Raw genomic sequence first — 26178 nt, forward strand, 5'->3', positions numbered from 1 at the left:
AAACAGGACTCCAGTCAGCCAACAGGTGAAAAGGAGGAACCCAGACCAGTGGTCATTCCATATGTTGAGGGAGTATCAGAGAAACTGAGACGTTTATTTTCTAAACATAACGTCCCAGTGGCTTTTAAAACCCCAAAATACATTACGGCAAAGACTGGTTCATCCCAAAGATCCAGTCCCCCGGCACAAACAGAGTAATATTGTGTATGCTGTTCAGTGTCAGGAGGGCTGTGATCAGTCTTACATCGGGGAAACAAAACAGCCACTGGCCAAAAGGATGGACCAGCACAGAAGATCAACATCATCAGGCCAGGACTCTGCGGTCTACACTCATCTCCAGGCCAGCGGTCACTCTTTCAGGGATGAAGATGTTCACCTCCTGGACAGAGAGGAACGATGGTTTGAGAGAGGAGTAAAGGAGGCCATCTTTGTGAAAAGAAACCGTCCATCGTTAAACAGGGGTGGAGGCCTCCGGGTTCAACTGTCCCCCTCTTACAATGCTGTGATTGCTAGTAACACTCAGCCCTCTGTGAGTAGTAAACAGCCATCAGTGTGCTAATGATCCATTGTTAGGCTGATGGTCCTTCTTGAGCATGTGATCAGCTGGTTTTGGTTGTCAGCAGCAAAACTGGTTGATCCACACTGAGACGGTGCTATTTAAGAGACTGAGCTGAATACAGCTCCTCAGACTGAGGAAGTCTCTCGGATGAGAGACGAAATGTTTCTACATTTTTGGTTGATTTGCTTTGTTTTGTTTTTTTGAATGTCCAGAGGACCAGATTTAACTTTTTTAGGTTACACCCCTACATTTTGGTGTTCCATAGAGGCGCAGTGAGGTCGACCTTTTCGTTACTGCACATCTTAATATCACCCAACAGCAGATGAACTGATTTCCTCTGCATGCCCTCAATGCAGCACTGAGGAGATAAACAGTGAGATACAAAAGTGTTACGAGGAAAGAAAGTGGGATGACTAGGTAAGTTACAGTGTGCGTCACTGAGTGACAGACACTGACGCAGACAGCGAGTGACAAAAAGCAAAGCCGGGTCTAGCTCAAGGAAGACATTTAAGAGCTGCGCTTGTGACAAAGAGAGTCATAACTCTTTCCGTGCCTCCACCATGGTTTATGGAGTGGGACAGAAACTCGTTGACAGAGGGGACAGCACCTCCTCCAATAACACAAAAACACTGGCCCGTGTCCTGGGCTGCTGTACACAGAGTAAGCTGCTGACTAGGCACTTTGGGTCTGCTCAACTTTTCAACAAAAGCCCTGTTGTCTCCCTCTCTTGCTCCCTCTTCCCTTCACCCTCCTTTGTCTTTCTGGTGAGTCCTTTTATTTAAGCGTTTGGAGAAATGAAACCACTCAATGGGTGTCGAGATATACAGCAAGTCGTAGTAAAGGACAAAATAGCTGGTGAGTCAGAGGAAAGGACAATAAAACACCAGATTAAAGATCCCGGGAAATGAAAGCAAACAAAGCAGCAGATCATCACTATGGAGAATGAAAAGAGCAGGGTGAAAAAGGTGGTGGTGGGGACATTTTTACTACTCCGTTCTAGTAAAATACTACCCCAAGCTGCAAAGACATGAGCCAAGACATGAAAACAGCTACATATTCATCAAACTTTTTTTTAATTCCGTTTGAAAACTTTGATACCAGCTTCTGTCAAAACACAGCAGAGCTAAACCTTCAGATTTGCTAAGCACATCTCAACTGTGCAGTCCAAGCAGAGATATTCTGCTGCAAAGGGTGAGCAATAGTTTGAGTGTAAAGATTCACAAAACAAACTAAATAATTACCGATTTGTTTGTCTGTCCTCTACAGATTTATGTGCTGGAGTTTGCCAACAAAAACACCAATAATCTACAGAGCCTGAGCTTTAAACATAGAATATTAAGGTGCTCATCTGCTTGCTTTCTCCTCCGATGAGACAACATGTCTTTGGATGATTTCACATGCGCATGTGATTGGAGGCTCAGCTGGCACAGGAGACGCATCAGAAAACAAGAGCGGGCAGGCAGTGCGAGCAGAGGACAAGCTGAGAGCAGGTTGCCATCAGCAAGACTCATCACACTGATTCCCTCGCTTCACACACACCCTGCGATGTTCACAGACACACCACAGCTCTGAGGATTTTATCCCCCCATGAGCTCTTTCTACTAGCTTCTGCGCCCGAAGGTAGGCTGTGAGCGGCTCGTGTTCCGTTTCTTACAAGAGTGGTGAAAACATGATAATCATGTCACCCAAATTGCAACATTAAAAAGATGATAAAAAAACAATGTTAGTGCAAATCGCAGCACTTCACTGTAAAAAAAGCCAGAAACACCAGATTGAGGGAAACAGTTCCTAATCCTCAGTTGAATAACCACAGACTGACAGGCCAGATTTAATACCGTCTCTCCCACAAATACGACATATCAACTTTTAAGCCCAGTGCTGCAAAACAGAATAGAAAGGTGTGTGAAAAGAAACCCAAATCCACCCTGCCAAGTGGTATTCTGCAGCAGAACCACTCAATACAAGGAAGTAATAAAGCTTAAGGAAGCATTAACGATCCCGTCAGCAAGAAACCAACTCAGCATTACCTGCAAATGTCTATTTTAAACCATGACACTTGGGAGCAGTAAACAAAAGATGCAGCTTTCAGAAATAAAACTAAAGCTCCATTATGAGTTGCAAAATTACTTGCAAGCAGGTTTTACATTGGAAACGCTACAAAAGACACACTCAACCATCTCCTCCCTACTTTAGGATCTGGAGGCTCATCCTAAATTCAACACACACACACACACACACACACACACACACACCCCGGGGTATGACACCAGTTGTGAGAAAGCCACTTACTGGCTTTAGTCATTGAGACAAAGCAAAACAGGCAAAACTAGACGAGGTTTTACACTTGGTTGGTCTTTGTCTCTGTGAAACAGCAACAAAAACCACAGAAGAGAAAGACGTTTTGAGAGCAGGGGTGCAAATCAAACAACTGCAATGAATTCCTTTAAAAATGATGATGAAATTGAACCAAAAGATGTTTCAAATAAGCATGTGTAAGCAGCCTGTGCACACCCATGTACAGGTTGATGTGAACTAACATGTCAGTAGTACACCGTTGCCATGGAAACAACTAAGGCTACCCATTGTACCAGCCATATGCTGCTCCGACAAATGACATTTGTGGTGCTTAACAATAAATGTGTATATCTCTAAACATTAAACCATTATGACCAAGCTTCACATGGATGTGTTGTTTGTGTAGTGGGATGTGTTGATAGTAGCAACCTAAAGGACCAGGCATGGCTGTGAGTAATGATTAATTAATATTACATTTCTTACCAAACGTGCATCAAATCTGCAAATCACAATAAATATTTCATTTATATATTAGGTGAGTGCATTATATTTCACACAGCGTAGTGTGATTATATCCATCAAAAGGTGAGGTGATGTTAGAGCAGCGTTTTACAATTTACAGCCATATCATTTAACAGTTTTTTGGTCCTAGCTTTAAAGCGAATCGTTGCAAAGTCAAGAAGATTATGCAAAAATAATCATAAACGTTTTTCCTCATATTGATAGCTAATGTGTGCATAACTGAAAAATTTGCAAGCACAATTATTTGTGACTACCGGTAATGTCACGAGTTTATTTACTGCATAGAGTCAAAGTGAGTGAAAACTGGCCAAACTGTAAACTTACTGGTCTAGCTGAAGTTTTGTCTTTCCGGCCCTGCATTATTTTCCAACATCTCACGTGTTCTCTCTTTATTTTCTCTCATCATTAGCAGCAGATTATATTTCCACCTAAAACAGACTATGGCCAGCTTTTTGTAGGTCAACATAACATGACTCGAGCTTCCACTTGGTTTTCACAGATTCAACAAAAGTGCTGCGTTTACATTTAGTGCGTACCAGCATTTCACAATTACATAGTACACCTGGAAAACTACTGGAATAAACTCTTTAAAACTGCACCTATAGTTCAGAAATACATGTTTTATGTTTGATTGCATACTTTGCAATGGGTCTCTTTAATGCTGTGCAGCCAGGTGCACACTCCTGCACCAGACCACCCAGGTCGTACAACATGAGAGCCATCCATGGACTCATTTCTGGACTCGGAAGTTGCAAAGCCTGTTGAGGAATGGTTAAGGTCTTACCGGTGGAGTGGTCCACAGGTCCACCGCCGTTGTTGCTGAACAGGGCAGAGTACAGGTCAGGGTAAGCTTTCTCCAGGGCCACACACAGGTCGAGGAAATGGTCGCTCTCCTTGTTCGTCAGCATCTTCAGAAGGTGGTCGACTTTCTCCGCGCTGGACGAGCAGTTCTGCTCCAGCTCGAACTTGTCGAGTTGGCTCAAGGTTCCAGAGACTATCAGCAGCTCGATAACTCGATCCGCATCTGTTATGGACTCCAGTAAGTTCTGGTGGCACTGGTCTAGCAACTCTTTGTGCTTTGGCTCCATTGCTTTCTAGTTCCGTAGCTTCCCCAGCTAACCCTGACGGCCAAGCCAGCGGATGGATGATCCCTACCGATCAAAAGTACCGAGCGATTACGGAAGTGAACTCACCGCGGCTTGCAGAAGTTCGCCGGAGCCACCACGGCATTAGCTTGCACGCGAGACCAATCTTTAGAGCATATTGAAAAAGGCACAAGAAGCCATATTTGTTGCCCAAGGCTGTTGACTGCACTAAACAGCGATACATTGTTCCATCTTACTAACATGTAGCAGTTCAGCTCGTTTTTTGCTTCCCCTCGGAGTACGCTTTAGCCGAACACATTTTTCTCTCCTTCCGTATCATTTCATGCGCGCTTTGCCGTCTCAACTGCTGGGAAAACTCGCGTAACTCCGCCGCTGAACCTCAGTTACACTGTACCCTCCGCCATGTCTGAGCAACTTAGCAGCTGCTGCCCGCTGTCAGTCAACGGTTGTTCAATGACCAAATATGGTCAAATAAGGCGGGGTCTCGTATCAAAACACGCCCATTTCTTCAATGGGCGTACACATCTATCCGTAGTACGTCGAAAATCTCAGATGGGAAAAAAAAAAAAATGAGAATGGAGAAAATTTCCATCAAAATGTTTATCTTCTGTTCTGATAAATGCTTTTTTTTTATACATTTATATACACTTAAAGAAAAAACATTTAACTTAGCAACGTGTACATTTTAAGAGTATAGTAAATAAGCTTTAATTAAAGTTACATTATCAAAAAGCTTGTAGAAGATACCTTTTATTGTTATATACTACCATATAGAACAAAACATTCATACCAAACATAAGCCATAAAAGAGCACAAGCCTTTTTTAATTTCTGAATACTATCTTGTCTTTAGTTGTACATTTAAATGTTATTTTTATTACAGTAAATACGATTTTATTTGTTGTATGTAAACAAAAGCACAGTTTTTGATATGAAAGCTATTTACCCCTCAATACTCTAGTCAAATAATCATTATTTTCTTAAAATGTCAAATTTGGTTGAGCAAATCTTGATTCTCTCCGTCTCTGATAGATGTGCTAGATGTTTGCAGGCGAAGAATAGTTTATTATAAACTTTGAACACACAGAATGCTTCCACGTGCATTAATTATAAAGATGTAATAAATAGCAAGTCAGATCATCTCTGAGGGCTTACAAATAAGAGCAGCATTACATCTTCCTCCAGCTTGGATGTGCACACACAATATACTGTAATTGTTTAATAATGTTTTCTTTTAACACTAAAACATGAACATCATGTAACACCAAAGACTATGCACTGACCATGTAACGCACATTTTAGGGGTAAAATGTTAATTCAAAAATAAAGACTAGAGTTTAATTATTCCACGCTGCATTCTGTGGCTATGGGCACCTTCCAAGCTGCAATGCCACCTATTTTAGAGAGGGTTAAGATATGGAGTCACAATTTATCTACAAACATGCAATATACAAGGCTGACAAATAAAATGTGCATTTGAGGAGGATTTATGAAGCCCAACATGATGATGGACTCACCCAGCTTTTAGACTACAACCGAATAGACGGTTGGCACAGGGGGGGCAGGCGTCTGCAGGCATACCTCTCAAATCGTGACCTTATTCATGCATGCACTGAATCTCATTGTGACATCTGCAAACCCCACCACCCTCCCCCTAACCCTCTCTTCCCCTGCCATGCTGGCTGCAGAGCTTGTGCAACTGTGTGCTATTCGTTCAGATGAAAAATTAATTACAATTCATTCACATCAAAGGGAAGCAGATCCCTACAGCTGACACAGATTGAACAACTGTGTCTATTCTCTTTTTATTTCTGAGGACACACATGTGAATAGAAAGGACAGCCTAATGCCTTTTTATCTTGAGGGGATGGGTGAAGTTATTATTTAGACAGCCAAAATGGTTGTCGGATGTTTCATTGGAAATTGTTGAAAAAGATTTGTTTATAAGACAGACTGAAACAGGGCAGATAATAGCCTTATCTTTTATTGAAGCGACTGTCAGCAAGGATATCCATCATTTACCCTGACCCCATGCTTGCAAAAAAATAAAAAAGATTTATTTACTGCCAGTGCGAGTGGAGATTTAGCTGAAAATATCTGAGCTACGAACACCAAAAGTCTCCACTCAGAACAAAACCCCACAATTCATCTTCACAAACATGTTTGCAGAACATATCAAAATAAAGAATTTGTCAAATTGAAACACTTCAGAAAACAAAGCCAAACCAAAATTGCATACTCCAAAGAAATAATAAACCAGTAACATTTGCATCTCAGTAATTTTATTTGTTTTCTCATGTTTCTCCAGATCAACATCATCTTTGAACATCCTGGAACTCCCAGATGATCAGATCAGTTTTAATACATGTTAAAATAAGCACATCCATTTACACTTTTTAATTAGCTTTGAAACGGTTGAGCAGGACACCTCCAAATAGAACAGATTTTTAATTATCACGTTAAACCTATAATGTTTGTAGATATACATTGTAATTACCTTATAGGACTCATTTGAGATAATTGGTTTCCCCAACTGTGATGAAATTGCTTTTAATCTTCAATAAATTCAAACAATCATATCTAGTTTTAACCCAAAACCCTTTTTTTCCCCAAATTAAAACTCCCCAAGTGTATTTTTCCGGGTAGGTATGTAGATGTGGTCAAAGCTGCTTTCAGCAGTCATTAATACTCCCCACCCCAGCAATAATTAAATGGTAAGTTATTTGAGCAGCCACATGTTGGCCCCACACTCCACAAGGAAAAAGCAATTTGAACAAAAACGCATAAAAAGGCACCAACTTGAAAACGGTGTTGTGGCATTCATCACTCGGTGTGTAAATATGAAGCCGATCATTAATGGCATGAAAATACTATTGATTTAATGCCATCTTATGAATTTTACATACTGGATTGCATTTTAAGAACCCACAAGAGCTAATAAAAATACTACCCTGCCCTCTACTGGCGAAAAAAAAGAAGCTTTTCTATAGTGCACTGTTAAGAGCATCAGTTTTGAAAACAAGTTGTAGTAATTTAAATAAAGATAATTTGGAAGTGTTTATCGTAGGCTTCAAAAAGTCTGGGAGTTTCAACCCCAAAAGTGTCATCTGTTGAAAGTCTGTTTCTCAATAAAGACCATGCGTTTTCACAAATGGATGCTAATTTTTTGCATATTTATGTTTTAGAGGGACATCCTTTTGTGGAATAAAATATCTACGACAAATGCAGCAAAGCCGAGACAAGCAAAACATATCAAAATGCTAATAACTACAAAGCAGATCATGCAATTGCAATGATTGTCGTTTTACTCTGGTTTCTCTTTATCCTATAATGCTGAAAATTAGAGAAATAAAATATTTAATATCTTCCTGGCACATTCAAAATATCCACTCATGGTATTACGCTACAATTGAGTTTTAAGCTACCAGTAATAAAATATATAATTTATGGTTGTATACATTCAACTCTCCAGTAAACCACGTGAGAAAATATAAAAGCTTTCAGTGTGTACAATATATAAAGAAAATGCTGCCGAGTAAAAATTGCTTTGAAATCAGTGACAAATAGTGTAGATTTGCAGCTTGGGTATAATGCATTCAAAAAACCATGATAAACAGCTACGGTGCCGTAGATGATGCCGCTTTTTCAGTCATTGCCACCACAGAGCTTGAGTAGGAGTTTCCTGTAGTCTCCTGACGTGTCCGCCTTTAAATAACAAAAATATATACACATCTATTTAGACTTGTGTCTCACAACAGCATTTCACTTTGACATAAATACAGCACCGCAAAATGAATTTAGATACTTACAGTGATGTGTGTATACAGCGATTTGCCATACTTTTTAAGATACTCCTGACGAATATCCAGCATGTCAACCTCTGAACGGGACACCATGATCCGGATCAGGGTTTGGTCTTTAGTTCCGAGACCCTACAAGCACACATGCACACATGTAGACAAATATGTGTACGAAACAAAAAGTTTGTGTTCTAGGTTTCTTAAATGATGTATAGAAAGTTTATGCCCCACCTTCATGGACTTGTAAAGTCTCTCAGCAAAGTAGGCAGGTGTGTTCTTAATGCACTTCACTGAAACAGAGGCATCACCAAGTGACAAATTGAGCCATACAAACACCAAAATACACACAAAAGTGGTTAATAAACCACACTAAGAATGCATTAGAAAAAAGCACAGCACTGCAAGACAAAAAAAAAAAAAAAAACAACACAGGGTTTTGAAAATAAACTTTTTTTGGGGGGGGGGGGGTGAAGAAATATCGTGTCAAAGTTTAACCTGCTGTCCAGTTAGCCTTTTGAACCAGACACCTTCAGAATAGAAAAATTATTTGGAAGTTTTGAAATCGAGTTGTACTCAGCAGGCAAGCCATTATCCAGAACTTGTGCTTTTAATATATTCTTTTGTACTTAGTATTTCCACACATAGCAACTGTGTTTTAGTCAAGTTCTTTTAAAATAACTAACAATGTAATGTAATATTTTCTGCGTAGTCATAAATTTGAGGCCACATTTTTTCTAATTTGAAGGGCTGGAGCAGGTTCAAGAGATCAAGTGTATGTTTGATTTATCCGGCTTAATTAATAATTAATACATTGATAAGTTTCACCATGACAGTGGCTGTGGTGAAAATGTATAAAACTGAGATTATGTACTTTTTTTTTACATGTATTAACATTTTATGCACACAATGATGAAGAAAATAAAAAAAACAACTTCTAAAACTGCAATGCACACCATCTGACAATGAAAATGTTAAAGAAAAAACAAAATACAATAAAACATATAAATCAATATGTTACTGTACCATAACCCTTAGAAATGTTTGCACAAAAACAAACAAAACAGAGAGAAGTCATGTGATTAGTGTTAAATGGGCCCCTACCACAGCAATATGGATAGCAGCAAGTGCAACTCTTGTAAGTGAAACAAATACTTCAATAAATGCTCTATGGTATTTAATTCATGAAGATAAACTTGAACATCTTCATCCCTAACATGTTGACTCTAAAATAAACCTGAATTGTGAAATAATTCTTACCAACTGCCAGCATGCCACTCTCAAGGTCTCCAGACATTTCTCTCGTTATGCTGCTCTCGATGTCTCTACCGCACATTTTCTGGTATTCATAAAACACTGCACACACACACACAAATACATTCAGCATCAGTAATACAGATGAAGTACAAAAAATTAAAGGAAACGGACAAATGTGACTTTTTACAACTAGAACCTTGGGCACTTTGTTTTGGTCATCTAGATTTAAAAACATGTAATTCAGAAAAAAGAAGAAAAGCTTTCTCACTTTTAAGTGCTGCCCACCTCCAACTCTGACTGCAAGTTTTCAGTACTTCAGAAAAAAAATGAGCTAATAATATTCTACCAGTACTTGTGTTCATTATTCAACTGGAAAATCTGACATCTAATTTGTCACTAAAAAAGACCAAACTGAAGAGGAAGAACATTCACATATACAGTGGTCCCTCGTTTATCGCTGGTTGGGGGGGGGGTGGGTGAGAGACCACGCCCCCCTGTGATAAGTGGAAAAACTGCAAAGTAGGAATATAGTACTTCAAGTTCAAGTACACTTTATTGTTATTACCGAACAAAATTTTGTGCACAAGTAGTAGTAGCAAGTAGTTTATTTTAGTATATACTGTAGTAGTAAGTAGTAGTTTATTTTAGTATTTATATACAGGCATATATTAAGACATTTTAAACCCTTCCCACACTTTTGCAATGTCCCTAACAATGTTTCTAAACTCTAAACGCTCTAAAAGAGCACAGTATGTCGTGATCTCTGCTCTCTGCCACCTGCCAGCGCTCTTGGCCACGCCCACTTCTCTGATGTAGAGCAGAGATTTGACACACTGCAGCAGGTGCTAAATAATTTATTTTAAATTAAAAAATTCCATGCCAATCGTGCGGCTCATCCATCAATCAGCCAATTGTGTGTCATGTCCAATCTTATTTTGAAAAACCGCGATAAAGCGAGTCTGCAAAAGTTGAACCGCGAAGTAGCGAGGGACTAAACGTCAAATACAGTCATGGTCAAAAGTTTGGAGACTGACATGAATATTAAATGTGACAAGAACTGCTGAATTAGTGTTTAGTATATAATATGATATATTCTGTAGTTTATGCAAATGGCCATCATTAAACTGAGGTAAACTTTCTGAAAATGTTTGTCAGTCTGAAAAAGTTTTAGTTCGATGAGTGTGCGACAAAGATGTAAACTGCAAAATACAAGGAAGAAATAGAATTTAGTTTTTTACCACCTCTTCTACAAACTCCCTGTAAAGAAAATGGCTTGAAAGGATTTGGTTGAAAACTAAACTGCCGTCTAATATTTTCATCACAAACATGTCTGCTTGAGAAAAAGAGGAGTACAAGTTTTTTCTTTTGATGCTCTAATTCTGTTGTATGTTTTATCTGCTTAAACCATCTTACTCGTGACTACTTTACATTTTATTTTATTTTTACCTGCGCTGAGATGGGGTTTGCTCCTGGCGCATAAAATGGCATTGAATTTGGACTCATCAGTTCCCAGTTTATTCTCCCCAGCAGCATACAGAGCCTATAAAAAAATAAAATACACAAGTTTAAAACATATATCTGTAATTGTGCAATCAGCAGGTTGAGCTATTAACTATACAAAAATGATAAACATTATTGTATTCACATGAAATCAAAATAAAGATTAAGGTATGAACGTCAGTAGTATGCTGCTGTATCAACAAATAATAATAATAATTTTAAAAAATAACTTGTAGGTTTTATCAGTCCTGGCAACCTAAAAAAAAAAATACTACTTTGTGTTAAAAATCTTTTCAACCTGGAAATTGACAAAATAGACAACAAGAGTAGACATTGGGAAGTTTTCCAGGTTGTCCAGCAAACAACCTTCTGACAGAATCTGGTTGTCCTTCAAAATTTTTTGTTGTCCACAACTTTTACAATAAAGACAAAAAATCTCAAGAAAAGTGTAATTGAGTAAGTATATTGAAATGTTAAATGTTCTCAGTCAGCCATCTTGCATGGCATTTCTATGCTACCGAGTGGCAGACTCTTTCAGGAGCTGCTCGAGTGGAACTTCCCTCGTTCTTGTCCTCATCCTCAAACTTTGCAAGAGAGACATTTAAAGCAGATTTAAGACAGAGGTCACTTCTCAAAGGTTTTCACATAAAGGAGTACACTGTGTACATGACCTTAGTAAAAGTACACAACTGTAGTGAACCTGGTCTGACCCTTATCTGACCTCAAATCTACCAGATGGACAGAGACTGTTATTTTCATTGATCTGAATAAGTCTGGGCCATCTGATGACTTTCTTTCTTGAATTAATCAAGCAGAAAAGACAATTCTTTATAATCATTACTGTCTTACAAATGTTTTGATAATCAAATTGTGTTAGTTCACTCAATGCTTTACAGGTTGAAAAGAACTACTCATTTTTATTTTACATAAACAGTAAGTAATGATTTTTATTCCTCATTCAGAGAAGAAATCACCTGAATATGCATTTCTTGATTTTCTGTCTGAAATGAGTCAAGTCGTAAGTATGTGAAAGGTTGGTTTTCGGTCAACTAAAATGTTTACCGAGAAAGATGTCATGTTTAAACTTTTTCAGAAGATTACCAAGAGTTGACTCCACGAAGTCTGCTCTCCTGCAATAATCTCTCTGTCAGTTGTTAAAACAATCTCATCCTCTGACCTTGGCTTAGATAACATCTTACGTCACAAAATCACTCCTCTTTCTGGTCTATCCACGAATCAGAAAGCTCTGAAGTAAACTCGGAAGTAAACTCATTTAAAATGTGACAACTTCCCGGTTCTATGAGGCTAGAGAGAGTAAGAGTGCAGTAGATTCTGGAGAATGGAAAAGTTCTGAAGGAGTTCAGAAGAGAACTAGAGTTATGGAGAGTTTTGGAGTTGCCGAGAATCCAGAGACGCTTGGAATTATAATTTCTGTTTGAGCTAACCACGCACGACTCTCCGAGGGTTTTAGCTGTTCTCAACGGAGACGCTGATATCAGTTGAAAAGGATTCTTACTGAGGTGATCGATCGTCAACAAGGTAAAACTTCTTCTTCGACCAAGTGTACCGTGGGCAAAGCTGAGATCTGACGGAGCGTGCAATTTCTGGTCAAACAGATTAAATTCCCTCACATATTCCTCTGTAAGATAAATCTCAATTTCCTCTTAAACTCATCTCTCTCTCACAAAACTAGTACAGATATTTTAGAAATATCTGAAGCAAAGTCCTCAAATCACCGCCGAGTGATTTGAAGTTCATTTTCTGTGAAACTGTCTGTTATTATTTTCATATTTTGCCAAATTAATGTAAATGTTTGATGTTAAACTTTGATTCTGAAAATAAATGACTCCATTCATTTGATGGGTCAAAGGTAATGACGTCTCTCGTTCGCATTTCTGTTAAATTCAATGCACGGCATTACACAGTCAGAAAAATGAAGAACTCGTGAATATTGTATGCATATATATTTCATATATTTGCCATACAACAAGTGACACGTACCCACGTGACTCACTACACAGTATACTGTGTACATAACCTTGGTAAAAGTAAATGGACTGTACTTATATAGCGCCTTTCTATCTTATTGAGATACTTCAAGCGCTTTACAACACAATCTGTGTCCTCATTTACCCATTCAAACAGCACTCTACTATAGCGCTACAAAGTTAATTGAACAAATCATTCTAAAGAGACTAATCAGAGCTTTATCACATTCATACACTGATGGGACACACATCGGAGGCAACGAGGGGTTCAGTGTCTTGCCCAGGGACACTTCGGCATGTGACTGCTGGTGGATTTGAACCCCCAACTCTTGCATTGGAGGACGACTGCTCTAACCACTCAGCCACAGCCGCCCTCACAGTACAGTGTTCTCAAATGAAGCTCCCAGTGCTCTATGGAAGCAAAGCCAAATTTAACTGTATTTAGGTGCAATGACAATAAAATAAATGATCATTTAAATTAAATTAATGCAATTAAATTGCTCTCTAAATTGCAATTTAATTCATTTTAATTGAAATAATTTAAAGTAGCTCCTTGTAAGCATAAATAATAAATCCTGATATTTGGGGATCACCTTGAGAAAAATTTACATTTGCTTAAAATATATCCGATATAATTCTAACTCACCCAAAGATGGAAATAGTACAATTAGTACTCTGCTGACAGCTTAATGTGATATTTAAACAATAATAATTTATAACAAGATTAATTTTACCTGAGCATCCTGTTTGGCCAAAGCGATATCAACAGTCTCTCGTTCATCTCGATTGCCCTACAAAAACAAAACAGCATTATTGCTGAATTGTAGTGTGGCTAATTATGACAATGTGGCAGCAAAGATAAATAGTTTGAATCATGGCTGTACCTGGGCCAGAGAGATCAGGAGCCTGCAGAAGTGGCCTGAGGTATCGTTTTGAATAGCATCTTCTAGCTTTTTCTTGTACTCTGAAACAAATGAGAATTTAGACAATAAATACAAACAAACAATGGCTGATACCACTTTTTATTATTAACTGGTAAGTACTGTGACATTACATCCAAACACAAGTCAATCTAAGTTTCGCTGAACCCAAAACTGATGCAGAAACAGTGTTTGAGGTATTATTTGAAAACTGTGGGATCACATCCCAACTTACACCAGTAAAAACACAATAGGTCTATATGTGTCAGTGCCATTATTATGCAACGTTAGGCAATAATATCTGCACAATAAATATTGTGTATTCACAATATTGCATTCAAATTCAGTTTTATCTCACAGCTTTTTAAATCCAATACTGAAACAATGCAAGATAGAGAACACAGCAGAAGCTGAAGGATGACCGTTAAGTTAAGCCCTGGAGCATCTCACCTTCTTTGTAAACTCGATTTATCTCTTTGATTTCATAATTAGAGCGAGAGGACAAGATCTCTATCAGACAGGCCTCATCAGTTCCAGCTCCCTGTGAGGAAGACAACAACACAACTGTTTCAACATTTTATCTTCATCCTCTGGCCTTGTGGATGCAGTTTTTCCAGTAAATGAAGGTTTGTTCAAATGTACAAAGAATGCATAGCTTTACAACAAATCTGCATGCTTTCACTATTGTGTTTCTGAACATTTTACCTTCATCGCATCATGGAGTTGAGAGGCATCAAACTGAGCTGGAGTCTTCAACGTAGCCATGACCAGCTTCCTGAAGTCCCCAGAGAGTTCTGAATGCAGGTCTTTGATCAGATCCTGAAAGTGAAAAAAGTGTTTGGAATAAATCCCAGCAAAGAGAAACTGCTGTTGTGAGGAACTAAGCAGCTCTAACACAACTATGGTGGAAGACATATGATCCTCCTCTCCATTTTACTCCAGCACCAGCACCTGTTGTCTGCTTGTCACAGTACCACTTAGTGCACACAGATTCAATGTTTCTATATTTGTAAATTGTGTAAGCTATTTTTAAAAGCAGAGCCCAAATGGGAAAAAGGTACAAGCGTTGGCAAAAACATTACGCAAGCATAACTATAACTGCAAGTGTTACCTTCCCATAAGAAGTTTTGTAGGCTTTGAGCAACGGTACACGCTGCTTGTTGGAGCGACTCCCCAGTAAATTAATTATGGCTTGCTCGTCCGTTCCTGCACAGAAAATGCCACACTTTCAAGGACTAATAAAACTAAAAACTAATTTATGATGCCTTTGATTAATTAAGATGATTTCAATTTAAAAACATGCTCATTATCAATTCATTTACAAAACAGTGACTAAGTTTTTTTTTTAAGTTTATAAGAGACAAACATGTACATACTGTTCTTAATGAGGGAACTAAAATAGTATTATAAAAATAACAGATACATTTCTAAATGTATAACTGCCCCTTAACAACCAATTAGCCAAGTAGAATATAAGGCGATTTTGGGCCCTCAAGAGAATCAATTCACTAAACAAATTTGAAAATGCAAAACATCCAGCCTCATGTAAATTCAGAAGACTTTAGCTTTATTAGAAGCTTAAAGTTTATACTCAGGACAGTGTTTTGGTAAATACTGGTTATACATGAGATATGTCAACATTCATAGACTAAAAACAATTGAAAAAAGTAACATGTTCCTCAAATATTCTGACAAGATCTTTTTTTTTTTTTTTAATTAGTACAACCTGATGATCTCTGCCCACCACACTCACCAAAGCCCTTCATGGCCTTTCTCAGGACCTCCACATCTTTGAGTGGGTCAGCTCCAGGAAAGTCCACAATTGTTCCCCTGAATCCTCTCTGAGATAAAAAAAAAAAAAAAAGAGTAATAATTTGTTTTACCAAACAACAACAACAACAACAACAACAACAACAACAACAACAACAACATTCACAGAGAGGCATAGTAACAGGCAGATATTGTCTCTTACATTGACAGGTGGATTTACTGGCATGGCTCCACCTCCGTAGGCTGGCATCGATGGATTTGGTGATGGGTATGCTGGTGTTGGTGTGGGTGTTGGTGTGGGTGCTCCTCCAAAACCAGGCATGGGTTGGTTGGGTGATGGTGCACCAGGGTAACCAGGCATTGGTTGACCAGGCTGACTAGGGTAGCCCATTCCAGGCCATTGTTGTTGTTGGGGCATGGTCCCCCCCGCTCCCTGTAGGTACAAGCCATATGATTGGTTAGGATAGAGGGCACGAGCTTGTGGGGCAGGTGGGTACCCTACAGGTGCTTGAGGGAACATGGGCCCTCATGCTGGCAAAGCTCTGGTTGCCCTATGATTTGGAAAGTTTGGCATTTCATAAAATAGTTTCAAAGCTATTGTGGTCATTTTAGATGAAGCACATGTAGCTGAAAGAATTGGACGTACTTGTGGAATTAGCATTGCATCAGGATGAAAATTACATGCAACTATCCTTCCCTTATGCTCTACTTGAAGTTAATGTTCTGACTTATTTTACTTTTAAAAAAAGAAACATGACCGTGCAAACTAAATCTTATGACAAGAAGCAAGAGCACGCACAAAAAAGACAAATACAAACTGAATAAGGAGCAAAAGATTAAAAGCATAGACAAGGCTTAAACATATGAATGGTGTTCATGCAGAAGAACTTCCTAATTGAGCTGATGGAAAAAATAGCAATGTCAAAAATGTTAAGTTTGGAACTTGGGGAATTCTTATCGTAAAGTCAAAGAACATGATACTCCATTGAAGCTGTGTAATTTATTCTAACTGGAATATTTAATGCAATAATCCAATGATACGGCATTGCAGACGTATTCAGAACTTTTCAGGTATCTGTGATTTGTAAGGATAAACTTACCATGCCAGCGTTGTATCCAGGACTTGGAAAGTTGTTAGAACCAGCAGAGGGGTATCCACCTGCAAGGCCACCTCCCCAGCTGCCTGTAGAAGAAATTAGGAACATTGAGAATGTGTCTAAATGCTGGAAGACACTGAAAGACATGACCTTTGAACTGGATATACAGTAGTCCCTTGTTTATCGTGGGAATCTGTACCCTCAAGCCCCGTGATAAGTGAAAAACCACGAAATAGGAATAGTAGTACAAGTAGTAAGTAGTAGTTTATTTTAGTGTGTGTGTATCTATATACATATAGATATATACTGTATAGTCATTTTAAACCCTTCCCACACTCTTGCAATTTTCTAAACAATGTTTCTAAACTCTCTAAGAGCACAGAATGTCATGATTTCAGCTCCATGCCTCGGCTGCTCTGTGCCACCTGCAAGCACTCTCGGCCACGCCCACTTATCCGCTCTGCATGGAAATCAGCTGATCAGCTGCAGGAGGAAGCTTCTCCTGCAGCTGTGGGCTGCACAAAGGTGCAGCAGGTGCTAAATAATTTAATTTATTTTAAATTTAAAAAATCCATGCCGACTGTGCGGCTCATCTATCAGTCAGCTAATTGTGTGTCATGTCCAATCTTTTTTTGAAAAACCGCGATAGAGTGAGTCTGCGAAAAACGAACCGCGAAGTAGCGAGGGGCTATTGTATTTGGGCTCTACCAATTAAGTCTAATGGGAAGAGCGTTGGACAGAGAATGGAAGCAGTATGTGGTTGAGGAACTAAAACAATTTACTGCTCTTAGCAACAGCAGACATATGTTTAGTTTGGGGGGAAACAAATCCAGTAAGTTTACAATCTCATCTTTGTTGCCTAGAAAACGACTTGGTAAATCCTTGTTCAAATAGACACCATAGCCTTAGCACTTTTACATTCACCAGCTTTTATAAAGCCCTAACACAAAACTACAAGCTAAAGTATTTCTCATTTCGTCATATGGGTACAAAATCTCTCATTAGCATATTTATTAACATGTTGTAACTTGGTTATTTAATCCTTGCCGAAAAAATGCTGCCAAGAAGACTGCCAAGCGAAAAAAGCTGTACCAAATGTAGCAAAAGCCTAAAGAGAAATTGATACATCCTTTCTGTTGTATGCTAGCTTTATCTAATTTTCTGGTAACAGTAAGATTATTTCCTTTAAAATCAAAAGAACAATGTCGTTTAGAATCAAAATATCAACAGACTTGCACAAAATATGCATGTTCTTATTTATTTATTTTCAATGGACTGCACAGGGACTTACCTGGAGGTGGCGCTGGAGGATAGGCACTAGGCTGTGGTGGATAGGCACCAGGTTGAGGAGGATAAGCACCAGGTTGTGGCGGGTAGCCTCCTGCTTGGGGAGGGTAGCCTCCTGCTTGTGGTGGGTAGCCTCCTGCTTGTGGAGGGTAGCCTCCTGCTTGTGGAGGGTAGCCTCCTGCTTGTGGAGGGTAGCCTCCTGCTTGTGGTGGGTAGCCTCCTGCTTGGGGAGGGTAGCCTCCTGCTTGGGGAGGGTATCCAGGGTAGCTCATTGCTATTAGACATTAAAACAAAAAAAACAGTTATCAAATACATGTCAATCATAAAACATTACACAAAATGTAACAATCTGAGCTACCATGAACAATCTGTTTGTAACCACTAAAAGAATCCATCACTGATGTTTTTAGAACATTAAAAGCATGTCACTTACGATGACATGGCAACAAAAGCTGAAAACACACCCAGCGTTGAACCTGTTTTTAACAGAGTTGTGTAATTTACACATTTAAAGTAAAATGTCTACTAAATGTAGATGCAAGTTAGACCAATCAACTGCAAACTGGGTTGTTTTTTGTTTTATCCAGTCTCTGTAATCTATAAGTTTGATATGAAAAGTGTGTATATCAATTAGGCAAATAATTTCATGGTAAAATGACATCAGTCTCCACTGATGTCATTTTCCGTCTTGTTGCTTGTGAAATGCTTTGCATTTCATTATAAAAGAGGTCACAAAGATCACTTAGAGACAAACAACCTTTCACGTTAGTCACTCACACATAGGGACAATTTTAGAGTTACCATTAGCCTAACATGCATGTTTTGGTCTGTGGGAGGAAACCGGAGTACCCGGGGAAACCCATGCATGCACGAAGAGAACATGCAAACTTCACCAGGAATTCAATACCATGACCAAGACTCGATGAAGTGGCCTTCTGGCCGAGGGGCTGCAGCTTTACCAACTGCACCACCGTCCAAATGTTAGTGACAGCTTTGCTGGATGAAAGTCCCGTCTTTAACTTGTAAATAAAACATCTTAAAATGCTACCATTGTCAAATAAACAGACCTTTCTAGACGATTAAGTTAATATTAGTTTTGACGGAGGCCTAGCTGTAAACAGGCCTTTCTTTACAATGAAGACAAGCTAACTGTCCGAACTCGGCTTACAAGACGTGGCACCTCCAGTCACCGGACCCATCGAGCCTACAGCACTATTCAATCAGAACCAGGCTCCGTGATCCGTTTAAAAATGGCTTTCCATGAAGAACCACCGAGACAGCCTTGACTCGACGTTAAACACAGCTAAGAGTGCGTTAGCTTAAAGTTAAAAATACCACCGGAGTTACACTAAACCACGAAACGACTCCACGAACAGTCATCACACGCCCAGTACCTGGCCTTATTAAGCGCGTATTCAAGCTACACTTGGTTTTAAGTAATTTATTATTATTATTATTATTTCACTTACTGTTAATCTGCTTCTTCTTCCTTGAGTGCGCGCGAAGTCAGGTCTGGTCACAGCAATATAAAAAACTGAAGTGGGTGGGGCTCATATTTTCCACACACGGGCACCGCCCATTTGCGTGTGACATTCTTTTAACAAACAATACACTTAACTTCATCATGGGGGGAAAAAGCAATATACCATGACATATCATCCCATGAGTGTTTAAACATGTGATCCTACCTTTATCTGTAATAATAAAAAACAAAGGTGAACCACTTGTGGATCGTTTTAATTATAGAAACTGCTGTGTTTTGGTTATATTTGCTTTACTTATATGTTTGCTATACTTGGTATGGTATGGTATGGTATAAAGTTTTTTTCATTTTAAAAAAGTACAAAACAATATAAAAAAAGATACAAAAGATTTAAAATGAAAGGCAGCAGAAAGAATAAAAAATCTTATTATATCTGCCCCTTTTTTCAAACAATTATTTCAATCCTTTATTATATCCTTTATTATATTTCAATACTTATCCTACTCAAGTGGTAATTTAAGGACCTATTTGTTATGCTAATTTTGTTCAGATTGTTGTGGCGTTTGTAACGAATATAGGAAACTATGATTTAATCTATTACACATCACATTGTTGTCTCATCCTTCCTTGACTTTCTACTTATAGGTCCCTTCAGGGCAGCACCGTGGTGCAGTTGGTAGAGCTGCGCCTCTCAGGTCGCCCCAAGTCAAATCCCAGCATGGGGCTTTTCTGGGTGGAGTTTGCATGTTCTTTCTGTGTATGCATGGGTTTTCCCCTGGTATTCTGGTTTCCTCCCACAGACAACATGCTAGGCTGATTGGTAACTCTAAATTGCCCCTAGGTGTGAGTGAGAGAGTGAATTGTTAAGTCTCGTTTGTCTCTGTGTGGCCCTGTGATGGACTGGAGACCTGTCCAGGGTGTACCCCGCCTCTCATGCAGTGATGGTTGGACATGGACACCAGTGACCCCCACCACCCGAAAAGGAAAGAAGCAGGTAAAGATAATGGATTGATGGATGGAAGGTCTCTTCAGCTCTAGGCTGTCAAAAAGTAGTAAAAGCAGCAGAAAATAAAGGAATGCGATGTGTACTGTAAACATAAAAAAGCACAGTTGAAGTAAGAAAGAGATACTGAAAGATCTTCATTTTCAGATGGGATAAATGGCTCTTTGATGTGAGACAGATCTTGCAGGTACATGCAGTTTAAGAGATATTCAATTTTGAACAGTAGACAAGTCACTACATACGGCCTATGAAGTGGCATAGGACACACGTAGTTGCGTAAGATGTAAGGGTTATGACATTACTTGTCAAGCATGCAATCGTCTTTTCCCTCCTGAGTGCATGCTTCTCATATGCACGCCTTCCCTTTTGTCTGTTCTTCTTTGACTCAGTAGAAAAGCAAAGGAGGAGGGTGTGTGACTGCAGCAGAGGAGGAAAACACATCACAAGGAGAAAATCACACTAAAGGAATGGTTCTCAGTTGTCTGTGACACTGTCCCATCATTTGTTTTAAATATTCTAATAGTTGGCTAACATCATATCTTTAGCTCGTTCTTTAACCTTGTACTCTTAAGGAGCCATAATTTATTATAATATTTTTGTAGCAATACATAATACTAACGGATATGTACCTGGTACATACCATGTAAAAACCAAGAACTTACCAGCTTTGAACCCATTTAGTACCAAATATGTACTAAGTAAGTCTCAGGTAAGTACTTGTTAAGTACCAGGTATGTCATGCTGTATTGTGTAGCAGTTACCAGTTATGTGCCAGTTACATTCCAAGTACAAACCTCTGACATGCTAATTATGTAGTACTTATCTAGTACCCATCAAGTATTTATCTGGACCAGGTTGTATTGTGAAGTGACTTATTACTTATTAGTTGTTGTTTAATTTATTTTTCTCAGCTGCTCTCTTCAGGGGTTGCCACAGAGAGTGACCTCACATGAAGGATTTGGCAATAGTTCTATGCTGGATGCCCTTCCTGACACGTACGTTTGAACATGAAGCCTCAGGATTACCAAACTTCAGCACATATTGAGCTACTACAGCCCACACTTGTTACCTTGTACTTACAGGGTATTCAATAGAGTACATAGGGTACCTGGTACTGTACTTAGTACCAAGTCACTGTATTATTATATTATGTATTACTACTATTAAGATTAAATAAGATAGGACACTACTATGTAATACATACCTCTCTAAGCAGTAGTAATACATAGTATGTATTACTACTGCTTAGAGAGGTTTTTAATGATACTGTTGGAGCACTGGATTCTAAGGATTACATGTACTGTGCCACACTTTATCTAGGGCTGTCCAAAGCTTTTGATACTATAGATCATGACATCTTATGCCATAAGCTCTCAGATATTGGTTTCTCAGATCACACTATCGTATGGTTTCCTAATTATCTCTCAGGTCGAAGGCAATGTGTTCAACACAATGATACTTCTTCTAGTTATTTAACTGTCAATAATGTTGTGCCACAAGGCTCAGTTTTAGGACACACTCTCTTTATAATTTATATAAGTAATGGAGGTCAAAACATTCCTGATGCCTCCTTGCATCTTTATGCTGATGACAGTTGTTTATTGTTGAGTTTACACTGTTGCCAAGGTTTTCCCACTTCTACAGTCTGCATTTGACATCATTCAGTAATCTCAAACTGGTGCTAAATGCTGATAAAACTAAGGGGATGTTGTTTTCAAACAGAAAGTTGGCACCAGCAGTTCTTCCTCCAATCTCATCCATGCATGGTGTTCCTATTGAATTTGTGGATTCTTACAAATGGAAATTTTAGTTGATTCACATCTCTCTTTTGAGCCACATGTTGAAAATTTGATTAAAAAACTCCCCCTGAAATTAAAACTTTTTTTTTTTCAGAAAAATATCTTGCTTAATTCTGAATGCCAGGAAACACCTTGTAACTACAACTTTTCTACCCGCTATTGAACAACCATCACCATCAGCGAGGACCCTCACCAGTATGCATAATGCAAGAATCAATCAAGGATGCCATCTCCTCTGTGGTTCACACTGCTCTCACCCACCTGGAGCAGAAGGACTCCTATGCCCATATGCTTTTTGTGGACTTCACGTCTGCCTTTAACACCATGATTCCCCAGACCCTGACAGACAAACTACGGGCTATGCCCCTCCATTTGCAACTGGGTCCTAGACTTCTTAACAAACAGACCGCAGTCTGTGAGGATCCAGAACTTCTCCTTCTCCACCATAACCCTCAGCACTGGCTCCGCTCAGGGCTGTGTGTTGAGCCTGCTCCTGTTCACTTTGCTCACATATGACTGTGCACTGACCCATCCAGGCTGTCATATTGTAAAGTTTGCGGACAATACAGCGGTGGTTGGATGCATCACAAACAACAATGAGTCCAGCTACAGGCAGGAGGTGGAACACCTGGAAAGCTGGTGCAAAGAGAATAACCTTCACATCAATGTGAAGAAGACAAAGGAGATGATTGTGGACTTCAGAAGGAACAAAAACATCTACACCCCCCTGAACATAGGAGGATCTGCGGTGGAAGTGGTCTCCAGCTACAAGTACTTGGGTGTACACATGAATGACAACCTCAGCTGGAGCAACAACACCACCAGCCTGATCAAGAAAGCTCATCAGAGACTCTACTTCCTCAGGCGGCTGAGACGAGCTGGTCTGGGAAGCTCAGTCCTCACCTCCTTCTACAGGTGTGCAGTGGAGAGCATCCTGTGCTCCAGCATCAACGTGGTAATCAGGGTAAGTGAGGTGTTCAAGATGTCTGCCAGCACCTCGCAGAGCTGATCAGCACATTCCTTCAACACTTTTCCGGGGATGTTGTCTGGGCCAGTTGCTTTGTGCGGATTAATCCTCCTGAAAGTACTCCTTACTTCGGCTGAGGTCACGCTGAGATGCTCTTCATCCGGTGGTGAGGTGAGTCTGGTGCTGGGTGGTCTGTTTGGGTCTTCAAAGCGTGCATAGAACTTGTTGAGGGCATCAGGCAGAGATGGGTCTTTGGGGCATTGTTCACTCCTTCCTTTATAATCTGGAGAGCTGGTGCAGGAAGAACAACCTTCACATCAGTGTGAAGAAGATGAATGAGATGGTCGTGGATTTCTGCAGGAACAAACACACATACCTCCACCCCCCACCCCATGAATATACGAGGATCTGCGGTGGAAGTGGTCTCCAGCTACAAGTACTTGGGTGTGCACCTGAATGACAACCTCAGGAAACAACACTACCAGCCTGATCAAGAAAGCTCATCAGATACTCTACTTCCTCAGGTGGCTGAGATGAGCTGGTCTGGGAAGCTCAGTCCTCACCTCCTTCTACAGGTGTGCAGTGGAGAGCATCCTGTGCTCCAGCATCAACATGTGGCATGGAGGCTGCACAGCTGCAGAAAGAAAAGCTTTGCAGAGAGTGGTGAAGGCTGCACAGAAGTCTGTTGGAGTCAGTCTCTCCACCATAACAGACATCTACACCTCCAGATGCAGGAAGAGGGCCACCTGCATCATGAAGGACCCCACTCATCCAGCACACACACTTTTTGCCCCGCTCCCCTCAGGCAGAAGGTTAAGGAGCACTAAGTGTAGAACCACTAGATTGAGGAACAGCTTCTACCCTGAGGCTGTTAGACTCATGAATCTCTAACCAGAATAATCACTGTGAAAAAAAAAAAAATCACTGTAATACCACTTTGATTGTTGATATGTGCTGCTGATTATCCATGCTGCTGATCTCATGCTGCTGATTTATTTCATGCTGCTGTGTTCATTCGTACTCATCTGCTCACACAGACTCATGTTTGTGCTGCTGTTGTTCAGCGTACTGTTTTTGCATTATGAAGTGTTTAGCATATTCTTTAGCGTATTTTTTAGTTCTTATCTTAGATCTTATTACTGTTTTTCTTTTACAATTTATACTTTTGTTGGATGTAACCTCGTGTACACAATTTTGTTCCACCACATGTACCACATGAGATGTGAATGACAATAAAGAAAACCTTGACCTTGATTATTTACATGAATGTCCTTACCAGCTGCTTGCAGATGTTAGATGCTGTCTCTACCATGGCACACTAAGGTCCATAACTGGTTGTAACTCATCACTGCACTCTGTACTCATTGGTCAGTTGCTCATCATTATCTAGACACAGGCTCTCACACTGGTACATCTTCATCTATAAATCACACTTTGGTCTGCTACCTTCTTATATCTCCTCCCACATGTCACATCCTCAGAGCAGCAGGCTTTCATTACCTGCAGAGTTCCCTCAGTGCGGAGTGAACTAGGCAAATGGCCCTTTCTTACTCTGCTCCTGTAAAGCTGTCCACCTTGATTTCTTTAAGGGATTTTAAACAATTGACAATGTCATTAGAAAAAAAATCAAAGCAAATATGTTTGTTGTTTTTGTATTTTACATTATTTTATAAGGCATATTGATATTATTGTTTTATAACACTACTTTTTTAATTTTAATTGCATTTTATTGTTGTTTATTAATTGTTGTCTATACTTCTTTATATGTTGTCTGTCTAAAACAGGTCTCTCTTGAAAATGAGTCCTCATGACTCAATGAGACTAGCCTGTATAAGTCAAGGTTGAATGAATGAACTACCTGATATTGTTAATATTATTATTAATTGCATTATTTTAGGCCCAGCTCATCTTTTATCCTTTACTTTTCTATTTTCCTCATTTTTAAAGCACACATGCTTTTTTAAATTACGTTTTTATCAGCATTACAAATATGTGTCTGCCAGGGGTATACTAACAGGTACAAAGGTAATAGTATTCAAATATAAAAAAGAACAAGACAAGTATAAAAAGGTATAAAAGTCTAAAACGATACAAAACAATCTGTTTACAGGTTATACAGATAAATTCACATTGAGGTTTTCTAGAACTGAGATGGTTTTCATTGCCTTTTTGTTGTCAAGTTCTTTAATAGTGGTGCTGTATAAAGTTCCTTGCTGGGTTATGCTCGGCTTGGAGTTTGAACACTTTTTTTTGTGAATGTGAAATTTTCCCAGGAAGCTGAGTGAAGTATCAAGTCTTTATCCATATCCTTATTGTCGAAGCATAATATAATGTCTTTCTCTTTAAATTTAATTATTTGTTCAGTTTTCTGTCGTATGAGTTGTTGTACATCTGTCCAGAATGCCATTGTATGAGTAGCACACACATTATGTCATGTGGCATACGGTCATGTGGTCATCATGACCATTAGAGGTGATTTAAAACTTTTGCACTGCTTATATATTTACAGCCACAAGAGGAAGCTCTCTTATAGGAATTGGCTCCATCTCAATCGTCTCTGGTCTGTTCCCCTAGACCTGACAGAGATAAGAGTTTTCTAGTCTAAAACTGTTGGACTCAGTAGTCTTTGCAAACCTCAACCTACCGCTATCTTCAGTGCTCTAGATATATGATATATGTTCAAACCACTTAATGACATTGATAACCACATAGAAGATTAACTTCACATACTATTCCACACCTGTTTCTTAAGCGCCTAATGCGCATGAAAGGAATAAATATATTTATTAAATTCAGAAAAAGTCTGCTAAAGTTTAATTTAGTAACTTA

The 26178-nt window shown here is 39.3% G+C and overlaps 2 protein-coding genes across 2 annotated transcripts in view; both read right to left on the reverse strand.

The window, feature by feature from the left end:
- Nucleotides 1–4670, reverse strand: part of dlg5a (discs, large homolog 5a (Drosophila)) — a 61679-nt gene extending 57009 nt beyond the window's left edge. The window contains exon 1 of the mRNA XM_037697766.1: nt 4161–4670. Coding sequence (XP_037553694.1) covers nt 4161–4464 — 304 coding nt within the window. The 5' untranslated portion in view covers nt 4465–4670. The remainder of the gene's footprint in view (nt 1–4160) is intronic.
- Nucleotides 4671–6746: 2076 nt separating this feature from the next.
- anxa11a (annexin A11a) lies at nt 6747–19612 on the reverse strand. Its single transcript, XM_037686626.1, has 15 exons — nt 19567–19612; nt 18102–18371; nt 16814–16896; nt 15916–16146; nt 15697–15784; nt 15055–15149; nt 14649–14762; nt 14394–14484; nt 13908–13987; nt 13758–13814; nt 10982–11075; nt 9539–9634; nt 8513–8571; nt 8291–8413; nt 6747–8186 (listed from the first exon to the last, which is right to left on the reverse strand). The coding sequence occupies exons 2-15, from the start codon at nt 18367–18369 to the stop codon at nt 8127–8129; spliced, it is 1539 nt and encodes a 512-aa protein (XP_037542554.1). The 5' UTR covers nt 18370–18371; nt 19567–19612; the 3' UTR covers nt 6747–8126.
- Between the last annotated feature and the right edge of the window lie 6566 nt (nt 19613–26178).

This window comes from Nematolebias whitei, chromosome 1 (assembly GCF_014905685.2).
Source record: "Nematolebias whitei isolate Nwh7 chromosome 1, NemWhi1, whole genome shotgun sequence".
NCBI classification, from domain to species: domain Eukaryota; kingdom Metazoa; phylum Chordata; class Actinopteri; order Cyprinodontiformes; family Rivulidae; genus Nematolebias; species Nematolebias whitei.